Here is a 15,192-nt window from a genome sequence, read left to right as displayed (position 1 = left end):
CCACGCATAGGTTGCAAAGGCTTGGAGGTGGGAGAGTAGAAATGTCTACCGGGGAGGGAGAGTGGGCCACTTTGTCAGGGCCTGAGGGCACGTAAAGGGGAATAATGGGGGTAAGCTGTCAGGGCAGCGTGTGGCCTGGCCAGGGAGGGTCCTAAATAACAAGCAGAGGAGTCTGAACCGTGGTCTTTGGGCTGCAGGAAGTCACTGAAGGCTACTGGGCTCAGGAGGGCTGTGGAATCTGCCTCAGCTAGGAAGGTCATCTGGAAGCCCATGAAGGATGGCTTGGAGAGGGGAACAGTGGGAGCAGAAAGACCTGCTAGCAGGGTCTTTGGATAGTTCCTTCCTCCACCCCTCAGCCTTGCCAGCCCAGGCCAGCAGGTCATATCAGAATATTAGAACTAGAAGCAACTTCAGGAAATACCCAGGCCAACCCAAAGAGTTATGGAAAGGGCCTTGTCCGAGGTCGTGCCATTGGCTCCTAAGTGGTGCAGCCTCAACTGGACTCCAAGCCTTCAAACTCCTGTTTCCAGGGCTTTTCACTAAAGCCAAGCCATGATGTCGTCCTTCACTTGGTTATTAACCTGTCCTGGCTCTCCAAGAGGGTCTGCTTAGGGTTTTTAGCCTTCTGTTAGAGGCATGTGGTTGATGTAGTGGAAACACCAAGTTTGGAATTGGAGGTCTTGGGTCCAAATCCCAGCTCTTACTTAACTTTGCTCTTGTGACTTTGAACAAGTCCATCTGCATCCTTGCGTTTTGTTTCTTCTCTAAAAGGAAGGATTTGAACTTAGATGATCCCTAAGACTGCCCCCTCCCCCTTCCTATTTTAAATCCTGTGTTCTCTTCAATCACTCCATCAGGCACTGTGCTAAGCTTTGGAGATAGAAAAAGAGGCAAAAGACAGTGCCTTCACTTAAGGAGCTTGCCCTCTTTGCCAGTTCCCTCATATACTTTCTCTTTCCCTGACAATCAGGCCAGATGGACCATGCCCTCTGCCTGGAGTGGCCTCACTCCCTTCCCTTTACCATTCTGGATCCACTGAAATCCTCCCAGGGCTTTGCATTTTTCTAGGCTTAACTACAATGTCATCCTTTCCAGGAAGCCTCTTCTGGTCACTTGAGCTGGAAGTGATCTCTTTTTCCTCCAAAACCTCACTTGACCTTGTGCCTCTCTCTCGCTTAGGCATTTAAAGTTTTCCATGATAATATTTGGCTTTTTAATTTGCCACCTGGACAGCTCTCTGAGGTTAGAATCTAGGTCTTAATGGTCTTGGGAATGGTAGATATGATACTAGACATGGAGTCAGGAGATCTGGGCTCAAATCCTCTTTCAAAGGCTTATTAGCTGTGTGATCCTGGGCAAGTCACTTAACTTCTGTGTACTTAAGTTTCCTCATCTTTAAAATGAGGTGGCTGGGCTTGATGGTCTCTAAATGCCTTCTGGCTGTAAATCTGTGGTCAGTCAGTAGACATTAATTAAATGCCCACTGTGTGCCAGGCACTGAGCACTGGGAAAACCAGAGGAGGTGAAAGTTAGTCCAGGGACTGACAGGCCTCAGAGTTTGCAGTCTAATGGGGGAGATGACATCTAAGCAGATATATTCAGAGCAAGCTACACACAGGACAAATAGGAAATAATTAACCGAGGGAAAGCATTGCTCTTCCTAATTAAGGCATGGATTTTTTTTTCATGGTATACCTGAGTTCAGAAACCTTCAGTGACTTCCTGCAGCCCAAAGACTCTTCTGCTTCTTATTTCAGAGCCTCCCCAGCCAGCTCCCACACTGCCCTGCTAGCCTACCTCGTCTTACTCCTGGGCCTTGGCCCTCATCTCCCCATTTCTGTAGACAGCTTGTGCTTGCCCACCTTCGTGTCTTTGTAGCTGATGCCTGGGATGATCTGGTCTTGCTTGATTTTGGTCTCAGAGAACATTTGTGGAGTTGAATTGGAATGAAACGCTTTTTGTAAACCTTACAGATCTCCGCCAGTGTCAAGGAGCATTGTTACCATGGTGCTGGGATGGGGGTGGGGGAAACTTGGAAGGGAAATGGGCTGGAATCCAGTTACTCATTTATTCAGTGGTTTCCCCATGTGCACGGTCAGGGGAGCGTGGATGGTTTGTGAAGGCCATTGCAGCTCTGATCCACTTTGTTCTAAAGGCCCTTCCTCCAGGCTTGTATGGCTAAACCCTGTGTTCGTGAGACCTGATGAATGACAGTCTTGTCCTCAGAGACCGTATACTCATCTGGAGAGATGAGGCACTCATGGCAGAGTTCATTCCCGTTTGCCAAAGACTTTCTGGAAGTGGTGATCAGCAGGCAATAGCTTTCTTAACCTCCTCCCACAGGAAAGGATAATGTGTGGCTCATAGAATGTCACTCACTGATGAGCAGGGGCTCCTAATGAATTTTCCTGCTTCTGGCCTTTTTCCCTCAAATCCAGCCTTTATGGGCTACTAGATTCATTTTCCTAATGCATAGATTTGTTTGTTCTTTTTTATAGTTAAGGAAACAGAGGCAGCTGACTTGCCTTAAGCTACCCAGAAATAGTTCTAGAAGAGAGGCCTTAAAGGGGCCTTAGAAATCATCCGGCTGACTTTGCTGCACCCTTTCCCCAGTGTTTTCCCTGCTCTCCCAATCTCTCTCCCATGTTACAGGTGTGAATAAGCGTGTGTGTGTGTGTGTGTGTGTGTGTGTGTGTGTGTGTAGGTGTGTAGGCTCCTGGGTCCCCTCTGCTCCCATCTGGAGTTACCTGGGTAACAGGAAGTCCTCTGTTCAGGCCACTGAGCTGAGCTCCACAGTGCAGCAAGGAGAGCCCGTGTCTAGGAGGGAATAATGAAAGCACACATTTTGGTAGCTCTGTTTTGGTACATGATGTTTCGTATCTGTGATCTCATTTGACCTTGACAGCTCTTTGGGTATTTTAATGTTGATAATTGTACTTTTCCTGCAGTAACCCCATGACCTTCTATAACATGTTACAGAAGGGAAACTGAGGCGCAGAGAGGGGTCACAGAACTAGGAAGTTTTGGAGCCTGGACTTGAAGCGAGAGCACTTGCACTGAATAATCGATACCAAGCCATGTATGTCATTTAAGTGGTTCAGAACAACCACAAGCACTTACTAAATGCCTACTCTGTGCAAGAAACCATGCTAAGCCCCTAGAGTTAAGGCCTGGAGGACCTGTGAGGAAGGAGGGAGAGAGCTCAGTATGTCATGGAATTTGGGCTTCTCTCCCTGGGGGTGCTTGAGCAGGGCCTTGAAGCCTGGCTTGGATTTCAGTGTTTGGAGAAGTGGTGGAAGTTGGAGCAGTGATAAAAGTGAGTCAGGAGTGACTTCAGGGCATTTCATAGGGCAGATCAGTATGGGAGCAGGGGGAGCAAAAGGTAGAGGTAGAACCCCCAGGAAGCTTCATGTGGGGCCTCAGAGCTGGGAGGGCCCTAAGGACACAGAACCTCAGAGCTGGGAGGGCCCATTTGTTGTTTAGTCTTTTTTTCAATCATATCTGACTCTTCACGATCTCATTTGGGGTTTTCTTGGCAGAGATACTGGAGTGGTTTGCCATTTCCTTCTCCAGTGTCCCCGTTTTACAGATGAGGAAACTGAGACAAAGAGGGTGAAGTGACTTGCCCAGGCTCACACAGTTAGGGAGTGTCTGAGGCCAGGTTTGGACTGAGGAAGGTGAGTCTTCCTGACTCCAGGCCTGGCGCCGTAACCACTATACCACCTAGCGCCCCACTGGCTGTGGGATGTCAAAGAGCACAGAATCTCAGAGCTGGGAGGGCCTTTTGACCCCGGAACATGGACTGCTTAGAGCCCTAGGCCCCTGATTCTGTCCTGGTACTCTGTACTGGTTGCAGCTGGGGCCAGATTGTGGATCCTTCTGTCTTCTTCATGATAGATTTTTGTTGCCTGAATCCTCCTCCCCCTCCCCCAAGTGCCCTTTGCTGACAAAGCAGAGATTGGTGGGAACAGGCCAGGTTGTGAGCTGTCTGCTGTCCTGGAAGCCACTGGTCACTGACTTCTGCTTTTTTTTGTAGCTCCGGCTCAACAGTATCAAGAAGCTGTCCACCATTGCCCTGGCCCTTGGCGTGGAGAGGACCCGGAGTGAACTCCTTCCATTCCTTACAGGTAGGCTGTGATGTCACGTGAGGGGGTGCCGAGGAAAAGGCTGACGGGGGGCAGGAGCCACTGATATGTGGTGATGGAGCTCTTTGGGAAGGTGAAGGTGGGACTCCACCTGGGGCTGGGCCCCTTCTGGGTACCAAGAGGACCCCCCCGTAGACCTCCGCTAGACTAGACAGGAGATCCCTGATTCACCAAAGGCGAGCTTATCCGACTTTGTGCAAGCCCTTTGACTGTCTCCAGGTTTCCTTTGACTGTCTCCAGGTTTCCTTTGGGTTATGGAGGAAATGGGGGATGCTGAGAGTTGGGAGGGCTTGACTGACCGAGGCAGGAGACTGGCTATTGATGGATTGGTGTCAGCATGGAAGGAGGCTGAGGGGCAGGCCAGGGCCCCGCTCTGGGCATAGACTTGTGGATGGCATTGTAGCCGGTCAGGGGGAGGGCCAAGTCAGAATCTCCTCCACTTCCTAAATCGAACAAGATGCTGTTTAATAGGGATGACCTGGAAGCCCTACCCTTTGGGTTCTGTTTCCCAAGCTCAGAATGGGATAGAAGTGGTGGGGTAGCCATTCCTGAGAGGCAGAGCTGGAGGTCCTAGTGGCCTGCAAGCTCCCTGTCAGTTAGCCAGCAGCTGTTCTTGGTTTAGTTCGCGTGGTGTTCTCTCCATCACGCCTTAGAAAAGCTGTCTTGGAGGGGCTGTGTTTGACCTGCCCTTGGTGGCCACTTTTCCGTGGGTGTGCACCTCGCCGCTTAGCGAGGGTGCTGTGGGTGTGAAGAGAGGCCTTGCTGGCAGCTGTCAGCACTGACCTCTGCCAGGAGAGCCCTGCAGAGTGCCTGTCCTCTCTGTGCCCTCAGGCATGTGGGGAAGAGTTCAGTGAATGGGACGGAATCTTCACTTGGTCTAATAGAGATGCAGTGTCCGCACGGCAGCCAGGTGGTGCCAGGAGAGAGCACCAGGCCTGCAGTCAGGAAGACCTGAGTTCACATCCAGCTGCAGACTTCCTAGCTGGGTGACCCTGGGCAAATCGATTCACCCTGTTTGCCTCAGTTTCCTCATTTGAACAGTGAGCTGGAAAAGGAAATGCAAACCACTCCAGTATCTTTGCCAAGAAAACTCAGAATGGGGTCTCAGACTTGGAAACAACTGAAACAAGTCAACAGCAAGAACAAAATTAACACGGGGGAGGCGCCCCTCCTCTCCTCTTTCCCAGTCAGACCCCGTTTAGATGATTGTGTCCGGATTAGGACCTGTATTCTAGGAAGGAGGTCCATGGAGGCGCAGAGGTCTGGAGATCAGGCCAAATGAAGAAACTGGAGGGAGTGGGGTTGAGGAACATTGTTTCGATGTTAACTATTTGGTGGGCTCTCTGGGGAGGAGGAAATAGGCTTATTCTGCATTACTGCAGTGGGCAGGCCTGGCCTTGGAAAGAGGGAAGTGTTTGTTGTTGATTGTTGAGAGGAGAGGGCTCTGCCTGTGGGGAGAGTCTGAGAGGGGAGGGCCTTGCCTGTGGATGGTCTGAGAGGGGAGGGCCCAGCCTGTGGATGGTCTGAGAGGGGAGGGCCCTGCCTGCCAGGATGGTCCAGCAGGGTTCCTGAGGCATTGAAAGACAGACTGAGGTGGGGAAGGTATTCACCTGGAGGTTGTTACAGAGGTGTGGAGAATTGTGGGAAGCATTAGGATTGGTGGGAATAGATTGCGGAAGGTTATAGCAGTGGGGAAAGCTGGACTCCCCTGCCTGGGAATGCCTCCGCCGCCCTCTGAAGTCAGGCCTCCAGCCCATTGTGACAGCTCACATTTCTGTGGGACTTCGCCCCTGTGCAGTCACCCTTGGGGACACCCGTTTTCTAAATCTGAGGCTGGCCTTGTTTCCCCTTCATTCCTCTGGCCACTGTCAGTGCTAGGGAGCCACTGAAAGCCCCTCACTAGGCGAGGGACGTGACAGGTCAGATGTCGCCTCCTCAGCCCAAGGCTCCGGGGTAGGAGCACTCTCTGCCTTCCCCTCTGCACAAGGGGATTCTTGAGGATTTGTCCTTTTAACCTTGAAATGCTGTGATTCCTTTCCTTCCATCCCTTGTCATGGGAAGTTTTCCTCCTTGCCAGTCTGTCTGTTGCAGGTATTAATGGTGAGGAGGGTTTTCATGTTGTGCCGACCTCTGCCACCCTGGTCTTAGCTCTGGCCTCAGGGTTAGTTGGAGTCAGGAAATATTTACTAATTGCCTCTGATGATAGAGAAGGTTGAGGTCCCCGAGTGATGCTGGGGCCAGAGGGGCCTGATGAACTCATCACAAAGCCAGGGGCTTGTCGCACTTCTGCCAGAAGCTGGAAAATTGGGAAAGGCCAACGGCCTCTTTGTGGGAGGCGGGGGGACCAGCAGCCATTGCGGGAATGCAGATTTCAGCTCTGCAGAAGGGAGAAGGGTTTTGGGTGGACAGCTATCCAGAGGTGGAGTGGACTCTTTGGAGAGGGAGTGAGTTCCTCATCCCTGAAGGTCCTCAGACAGAAGCCAAATGACCACTTGTCACAGGGGTGATGGAGGAGGTTGCTGCTTGAGGCTGGGATGTGTGCACTTGCTGGCCTCTCCTGATTCTCTTCTCGGAGAGTGTCACCTTATCAGAGGGGGCTGCTGAGGCCTGGCAGCAGACACAGGACCTGCAGCTCAGGTGAAAGGTCAGGGCTTTGAAATGGATGAGGGAGTCAGCTCCATAGAGGCGATCATTGGAACTGCCCAGAGGATGATCTAGGGAGAACATGGGCCATGGCAGCAGGCTGAGGACTGGCCAGTGGGAGCTCCAGCATAGGTATAGACAGAAGGCCTGTTCTGAGAAGATGCAGGAGACCCAGACAGTGTAGATGAGGAGAGGGGGCTAACTGAGGGAAAGGGCGAGGCACCAGGGGCATATGCTTCCAGTCCAGGAGGGTGAGGATCAAGAAAAGGCCTTTGGCTGTGATGATGACATAGTAGGGACCCTGTGGAATTTTAGGGCTTCAGTATCTAGATCTTAGGTTCCTGTGAGTGTCGGGACTTTGGGGGTGGTTTACCTGGGGTCTGTAGAGCTCTTGGGGCAGGGCGCCCAGTGGTGGATGGGGTGGGTGGTCAGAGAGAGCTCCTGGGAGAATGGTGGCTTCCTGGAACCCCCACACTGGGCTCCTGGGGGGGGGCGTGTAGCAAGGAGGGAGGGTGATGAGCCTGACTCTGTCCTGCAGACACTATCTACGATGAGGATGAAGTGCTCCTGGCGTTGGCTGAGCAGCTGGGGACTTTCACCACCTTGGTGGGTGGGCCTGAGTACGTCCACTGCCTGCTGGTGAGTCTGGGCTGGGCTGAGAGCCCCTACCCTAGGCCCAGGGACAGTCAGGTCAGCAGATGCTTAGCGGGCACCTTGTTTGTGAGCCCTGTGGTCAGGGCTGGGGATACCAGGTGAGAGGACACCATCCCCGCCCTCATGGAACTTACAGTCTAAGGGGGTATGATGGGAGAGGAGAGCAGGGGACTGACCTGGACACAGGTGAGGCTGCTGGGTGAGGTGGGTGTGGCTTCAGGCCTTCAAGGACCGGCCAGACTCACCTCCTCATTCACACCTGAGGAAGGAAGTTCCGCCTCCATGCCAGAGATCTGTCCCTGTGCTGGACCATGTTGAGTTTGCTGGGGGTGCCAGGGAGCCAGACAGTGAGATGCTTCAGTAGTGCAGGCAGGGTCACGATCCCAGCCCCAACCCTCTCTCTGGGGCTCCATAACAAGAAGTCCTCTTTGGGGGATTAGAGGCAGAAAAGACCCTGTGCCCCCCCCACTCCTCCATCCTGGGAGAATCCTGGAGCCTCCTTGGAGCCCCCTTGGCCCCAGCCCTTCTTGTTAGAGATCACCAGGGTACTAAGAACCGTAGGCCCGATTCACACACATAGCACATGCCTCCTGCAGACCAGGTTGAGTAGGTAATGTGAGCTATTATCCCCATTTTGCAGATGAGGAGACAGGCCCAAAGGGTGAAGTGAGCTGGCCAGAAGACAGATACCTGGAATACAATTAGAGTGTAGCTCCAGTGTGAGTGTCAGCTCTGTGAGGGCAGGGATGGTGCCACTTTAGCTCTGTAATACCTGATGCCTGGAATACAGGAGGTGCTTAATAAGTGTTTGCTGAACTTGTTAAGTCAGATTTGAGAACAGAATTTAGGGACCATTTAGTTTGAGACCCTCATCTTACAGATGGGAAATTGAAGCTTAGAGAAGGGGAAGGGACTGGCCGTGCTAGAATGGCCATCCTTTCAGGAAAGGGCAGGGGTCATTTAGATCCAAGACTCTAAACCTGGGGTTCATAAATATCCCTTGGGGGTCTGTGGCTAGATTTCAAGGAGTTCAGGAATTTGAATGGAAAATGATCACCTCTTAATTTTCATTAACTTCTTGAAATTTAGCATTTCCTTTAATTATTGAAAAAATATTCTTAGAAGGGGATGATAGGCTTTACCGGCCTGTTCGAGAAGTCTGTGACACAAAAAAGGATGAAAATCCTTGATCTAGAGAAGTCCCATAATTTTCTAGAGGGGTCATTGAGGCCTTGCCCCTTAAGCCGGGAGCAGCAGTAGAGATGAGTCTAGAACCCAGATATTTTGCCTGCCAGTCCAGTGTCCTCTCTGCTACTTACGTGTGAGGCCATAGGATCTGAGCTAGAAGGGACCTTAGAAATTATTTAGCCCAATCCTTTATTTGACAGGTGAGGGAACTGAACCCATGGAGAAGGGACTTGCTCAGAATCACCCAGGTCGTACATAGAGCCAGAAGCTGCCCCTTAAATTGCACTGCGCAGACTCCTGATGGAGCTCACAGCCTAGGGTGGTGGGTGGGATGCAAGTGCCTGGGATAGGAGGCATACTGTGATGACGGCCATAATCTAGAGCTGTGTTTATCTAGGGGAAGGAGAGCTCCCTTTGGTCTGGGAGAGCAGGAGGGGAGTGGGGAAGAGGAGGTTGGACCAGTGGAGATTTCCTGGGGGCTGTCGGGTTTGAACCAGACATTGAGGGATGGGGGAGGAGGGTTGCAGCAGCGGGAAGGATGGAGGAGCTAACGTGACCCTGCCATCCCCTTCCACAGCCTCCTCTGGAGTCCCTGGCCACGGTAGAAGAGACAGTTGTTCGGGACAAGGCAGTGGATTCCCTCCGGATCATCTCTCACGAGCACTCGCCCTCGGACCTCGAGGCCCACTTCGTGCCCCTCGTGAAGCGGCTGGCAGGTGGTGACTGGTTCACCTCCCGCACCTCGGCTTGTGGGCTCTTCTCTGTCTGCTATCCCTGGGTCTCCAGTGCTGTCAAGGCAGAGCTACGGCAGTGAGTGCAATTTTCATTTGGACACTCTGGCTTCAGCACTGTCATCAGCTCCCCCCAGCTCTCCTTTTCTCCTTAGCCCTGACATTCTTTCTGTTCCCCTAGGCCCAGTCTCTCTCCTTAATCCTAACACCTGATGTCCCAGGCCTCAGGTAATTCACCTTTCTCTAGGGCTCTGCTTACAGCAGCCTTGTGACAAGCATTATTATTTTGTTTCCTGATGAGGAAACAGGCCTTGTCCCATGCCAGCTTGTGTCTCACTTTGCACATTGCCTGGCACATAGGAGGGAACACAGAATAGACCCTTGTTTCTGTCCGTCTTTCCAGGCCCCAGATGGCTGATTGTCTTAGAGTATTTCATACCTAGTGTGCATCCTCTTGTAGCTTGTGAGTCAGATTCCAGAGTGGGAATGGCCATTACACCAACCACTGCATTCTATCCACTAGGGGATAGGGGTCAGGAGAAGGCCACTCAGGTGAGCCGCGGCAGAATCAGGCCTTGCCCCCAGGTCTCCTGACTCCTGGTCCAGCCCCTTCTGGGCTTGCCAGGCATGTCTTATGTGGGCCAAAGCATACATATTTTACCATTGGTGTGTAAGAAAGGTGCTTTGAACCCATTTCCTGTGGGACAGGTAGTACAAGGGCCTCCTGGCATGAGTTTTTCTCTGTCCCTGCCCAGTCTCAGATCTGTAACCCTTGAAACAGCACCAAGGAGAGCTCCCTCAGGACCTGGAAACACACTTGGAAAATTCTCCTGTTTTGTTGGGCTAGAAGTTGGTTGATATCAGCAGCCACTGACCAAGTGCTTGCTTCCTGTGTTCACAGTGTGTCTCCATGCTTAGTGCTGGGCTCACGGCCTCTGGTAGTTCTGTCAGTGGCGTTTGTCTCTTCTGCTCTTGAGGTCTGAGCCTAATGACAGCCCCAGGATGGTTTGTTAGATTAAGAGGCTGGCATGTTGTAAACACGGGCTTAAGTGAGGGGAGCTCCGAGATGAGTCATGAAATAGTGCTTAAATTCCAAAAAAGAGCTCGGTGACCTGTCTGACAGTGGTAAGAATGGCACTTGTGGGAAAACCTGCCGTCCGTCCATCAGATGAGAATTGATTAAGCACTTACCGTATGTTGGACATTGCTGGTCACGGACCCTCCAGTAGAAAGGAGCCGGTCATTCCTGCTCAGGCAAGGATAGCTCCTGCCCCCTAGCTTCCATTCTACTAGGGAATGCCATGCACACCTATGCATATGGGACAAGGTAGCCTTGGAGGGAAATGGACTCGAGGGCCCCTCTCTTTCCGTGAATAGCACTAAAAAGATGCCAAGGGCCCGAGGGAAACACCAGCTGGGGCTGAAAACAGATGTTCACATTTAAGCACTCTTAGGTGTGGGAAGGGATCTTTTGGGATTAGGGATATTTGCTTTCTAGTAATTCTGATCAGCATATGCCAGCTTTTTCAAACTGCCTAGAGCTAGTTAGTCTTGAAGGGGCACACTGGAAGTCCTTTGGGGGATGCTGCTGTCCTCAGCTTCTTTTTATGTGTTTCTTACAGGTACTTCCGGAACTTGTGTTCTGATGACACCCCTATGGTCCGACGAGCTGCTGCCTCCAAGCTGGGAGAGTTTGCCAAGGTTCTTGAGCTGGACAATGTCAAAAGTGAAATCATCCCTATGTTCTCCAACCTGGCCTCTGACGAGCAGGTGAGGAGCCTTTGACCCCGTGCCCTGCCCATGGAGCTGTCCGTGGGCGTGGCCTTGGGGAGGAGGAGGTAGAGGCTTGGGGTTTATGGCAACATCATTCTTTCTCTTACCCAGCCCTCAGGGGTGGGACTTCTAAAGGAGGGTGGGGGTGCCGGCTTGGTTAGGATTGGCAGGACGTGGGTATCAGACCTCCTCGCTGCTTAGGGCACGGATGGTGTAGAAGGCATTCTGGTGTGGGAGATCTTAGAAGTGGTCTAGACCAAAGGTGGGAAACTTTCAGAGGGAAGGAGGCAAAATTAAACTTCTAGAGTGGGAACCAGCTGAAAATGCCATTGGAAAATGAGAGATAGTGTTGATTTGTGGTTTTCTGGAAGGATCTGTTTCGTTTGAGTTTGGCATACTGATCTAGACCATCTCCTCTGCTGCTTCTCTTTTATAGATGAGGAAACTGAAGACATAGAGAAGGAAACGACATAGCTAGGGGCCCACAGTGAGGGGGGCAGAGCCTGATTGTTTGGTAGAGTGAGTGAATCCCCCAGTGGAAGCTGGCTCTTCTCTTTCTCCTTCCCTTCCCTCATCATTTGCCCTGTCATATGAGGAATGGTGGAGTAAAGCATCTGAAGGATGGCAGGGTTATGTTTAAATGACTCGTGAAGAAGAGGGCTTGCAAGTATTCTCCTTGTACTTAGAGGTCATCTTCAGGATCAGCAAGGGCAAGTTTCAGGGAGGTAGATTGGGACTTCCTACAAAGAAGGTTTTGTTCTGGTGCATTGAGTTACCTTTTAGGAGGTTACTGGTGATCTTGTTTTCATCATTATCTTAGTGCTGGAAGGACCTTTAAAACATAGAATGAAGGACAAAGGAGCCAGCATTAAACACAGAGGCTGGAGAACCACTTGTCAGGCCTGTTATGGGGGAGATTCCTCAGTGAGGTGGCCTCTTCCATCTGCCTTGGCTCAGAGCTTCCCAGGTTCTGTGATTGAGGCACGCCATGGCCAGTAACCTTCCCTTGGGGCTCCCTCCTCTCCTTCCTCAGGACTCGGTGCGGCTGTTGGCAGTGGAGGCCTGTGTCAATATTGCCCAGCTGCTGCCCCAAGAGGACCTGGAGGCCCTGGTTATGCCTACGCTACGCCAAGCAGCCGAGGACAAGTCCTGGCGAGTTCGATACATGGTGGCTGACAAGTTCACAGAGGTAGGTTGGGGCCCTGGGAAACTTGCTTTGGGGGTGATGTCTCTCTTCCTGTTTGGGGATTGATAGCTTGCTTGTTCTGGGACCAGCCCCCGGCACTCTGGAGAAGTCCGACTTTGATTTGCAGGAGGTAACACGGGACACATCTGAGACCCCCGACTCTGCCGAGCTAAAGGATTGAGCTCAGTCTGTCCTGGAGAGCCTGGCCAGCCCTCACTGTTCCCCGGTTCTTGACTCAGCCTATGCCTTTAGCTCCCAGTTAGGCCCTGTGCAGCCCTTGCAAGTCTCCTGCCTTTCGGGATCTATTAGGGCTTTGGCTTTCCTCCCTTCTTGAGAGAAGGGGTAGTGGCAGCCATCCCATCTCCTTGATGTACTTTGTCCTTTCCTGCTCTGCCCATGAGGCAGCCAGGGAACGATTCATCCTTCTCTTCCTCTTTCTCATTAATATAATAGTAGCTTACATTTCTAGAGCATTTTGAGATTTATAGAGTGCTTTCACCTCATTAAATTGATGATGCAAAGAGCATAGGCATTGTCCCCATTTTATAGATGAGGAAAGTTGCTCAGGGCCAGTTAGCTAGTATGTGGCAGAGCCCTGGGCGTGAAACCAGTGCTTTTAAAGCACACACAACTACCCGCCATCTGCCGCACTGGGTGGCCGGGAGTCAGGCAAGGTCTTTGTCCATCATAAAGCACTATGAATATACTGGCTATTATTTTTTTACTATTACCAAGGTCCGGAGATCATAGAGCTAGCTGGGTGGGATCTTAGCGGCCTTCATTTATAGCTGAGGAAACTGAGACCTCCACCAGATCTTCTTGTTTCTGCCATTTTCTCTCCTCAGCCATGGCCACGACCCAGGAAAGTTAAATGCTGTGCTCTACGTGGTAGAGGTGGCATTTGAACTTAGGTCCCTTGCCTTCAGAGACTAGAAGTGCCACACTGCCTTAATCCTTTCAGTACCATCCCATCCCACTTCCCATTTCAGGGACCTTTTCATTTGGAAAAGGTCAGGGGATCAGGAGTAATTTTAGACAGTCCTAAGAGCCTGATGTCCTGAATGAGGGAAATGATTGGTCTTACTGGAGGAGCCTGTGTGGGATGGCACGTGCCCCTTCAAAGGCCACATTTAGGAATGACTTTGTGAAGTTGGACAGAGAAGGGCCTCAAAACCAGCCCAGACTGCCCTCCCCAAAGTTCCCAGGCCTAGCTTCACTGCCAGCCCTTCACCCGTTGACACTGGTGACAGCCTTTTCTATCTTGATTCATTCTCCCTCCTAGGTTTTAATTGACAGCTCTCCCCCAGTTCACATACCCATCTGACTTCTTCCTAATCTCCTTGGCTGGTTCTTTTATTCATGTCGCACCCATTAATGGCGGGCATCCCCCACTGCTCTATCCTGGAACTTCTCCTTTTCACCCTGTACTGTCTAGCTTGCTTAGTGATCTCATCAGATCCCAGGGATCCCATTATTATCTCTATGTAGACAGTTCTCAGATCTGTATTTCTAGCCTTAGTCTTTTTCCTGAACCACAATCCCACATCACTTAATGCCTTTTGGACTCTTGGCTGCCCCATGGACATCTCAAACTTAGTGTGTCCCAAACAGAACTCGTTTCTCTTTCCCCTAAAATCCTCCCTTCTTTTCTAACTTCCTTGGTAATGTCAAGGGCACTGCTGTCCTAGTCACTGAGGCTTGAAGCCTTGTTGCTGTCCATGGGAGAGTGGGCTCAGGTAGCTGGGTCCCTGCCCAGTCTTGTTTGTGCCATGGTAGCATCTTTCCTGTCCACCCCTTTCTCTACTTACAGAGCTATGGCTGAAGATTGGCCCCTATCGCCTCTCACCTCCTAATTGATCTCCTGTCCTCAGGGCTCCCCACCCCAGTCTCCATCCTCCAGTCAGCTGCCGAGGGGATTTTTCTTTCTGGCCAGGTCACCCCCTCCTTGCTCAGGAGCTCCGCCGCTCCCAGATATCTCCAGAATTAAATGTCTCGGCTCCTCCTTGGCAGTGGAAGCTTTGCATGCCCCGACAGCTCCTTCTTACTTTCCAGCCGACTTCCACTGTCCTCCTCTGGGCACCTGCTAGGTGCCAGCTGCGCTCTCCACTCCCACCTTGCAGCCTCTTGATGGCCATGCTTCATATTCTGTCTTCTCCATTTCCAGCCCTGGCTCTCTCCCAGGCCTGGCATACTTTTGTCTTCTCACCTCAATCTGTTAGTTTCCCTGTTTCTTTCTAAACTCAGCCTAAATGTCATCTTCTATTGAAGACCTTTCCTCGCTGCTAGCACAGGCCCTCTCAAATTACTTTTCATTTACTCTGTATAGTAAATACATGTTGTTTACATATTATCTCCCCCTAGAGAATGGAAGCTCCTCAAGGGCAGGGACTGGTTTTTCTTTTGTTTGAATTCCCAGGACTTAACATTGAGCCTTCATAAATGCTTGTTAAGTGATTGTGTTGTAAGAGATTTTTAGATCTGAGAAGGGCAGATTTTCTGGGTGATACAAACTTGGTTTGTCTTCCAATATCTTCTGGAAGCCTTCATGAGAGGAGAGATTAGATTTGTTCACTTTGGCTCTGGGGGCAGCGAGAGTTTTCCCCAGTGTGCTGTCCCTGTGGGGCCAGGAGCAGGGCTTGGGGGACAGTGTGTTCTCTCCAGTTATTCTGGTGGCCTGCAGAGATGCCAGCGGGAGCCCCTGAGAGCTCGTGGTGCTTAGAGGACTACCCTCTCCCCCTCCTCATGGTCCTGTTTTTCCCACTCCATCTAGGATCCATCTAGGAATGGGATTTAGCAAGAATTTACTAGCTCTGAGGAAAGTAAGAAAACGTGATAGCCCTCTCCTTGCCATCAGTGTAACCTCTGCTCTGCT

At 51.3% G+C, this 15,192-nt stretch overlaps 1 protein-coding gene across 3 annotated transcripts in view; it reads left to right on the top strand.

Moving 5' to 3' along the window:
* LOC138161883 (serine/threonine-protein phosphatase 2A 65 kDa regulatory subunit A alpha isoform) overlaps positions 1–15,192 on the top strand; it is a 454,863-nt gene that overhangs the window by 423,490 nt on the left and 16,181 nt on the right. For 2 of the 3 annotated variants that reach the window (XM_069088915.1, XM_069088914.1), the window contains 6 exons: positions 4,037–4,127; positions 7,327–7,427; positions 8,831–8,878; positions 9,208–9,440; positions 10,984–11,131; positions 12,168–12,323. In XM_069088915.1, coding sequence (XP_068945016.1) covers positions 4,037–4,127; positions 7,327–7,427; positions 8,831–8,878; positions 9,208–9,440; positions 10,984–11,131; positions 12,168–12,323 — 777 coding nt within the window. The remainder of the gene's footprint in view (positions 1–4,036; positions 4,128–7,326; positions 7,428–8,830; positions 8,879–9,207; positions 9,441–10,983; positions 11,132–12,167; positions 12,324–15,192) is intronic. The other variant, XM_069088916.1, reaches the window with a different exon arrangement.

This window comes from Petaurus breviceps, unplaced genomic scaffold (genome assembly GCF_028583685.1).
Source record: "Petaurus breviceps papuanus isolate PSGF00001 unplaced genomic scaffold, PetGlider_PUasm1.0 185, whole genome shotgun sequence".
NCBI lineage: Eukaryota > Metazoa > Chordata > Mammalia > Diprotodontia > Petauridae > Petaurus > Petaurus breviceps.
The sequence above is the reverse complement of the archived record's forward strand: the minus strand, read 5'-3'. Positions and strand labels throughout refer to the sequence as shown.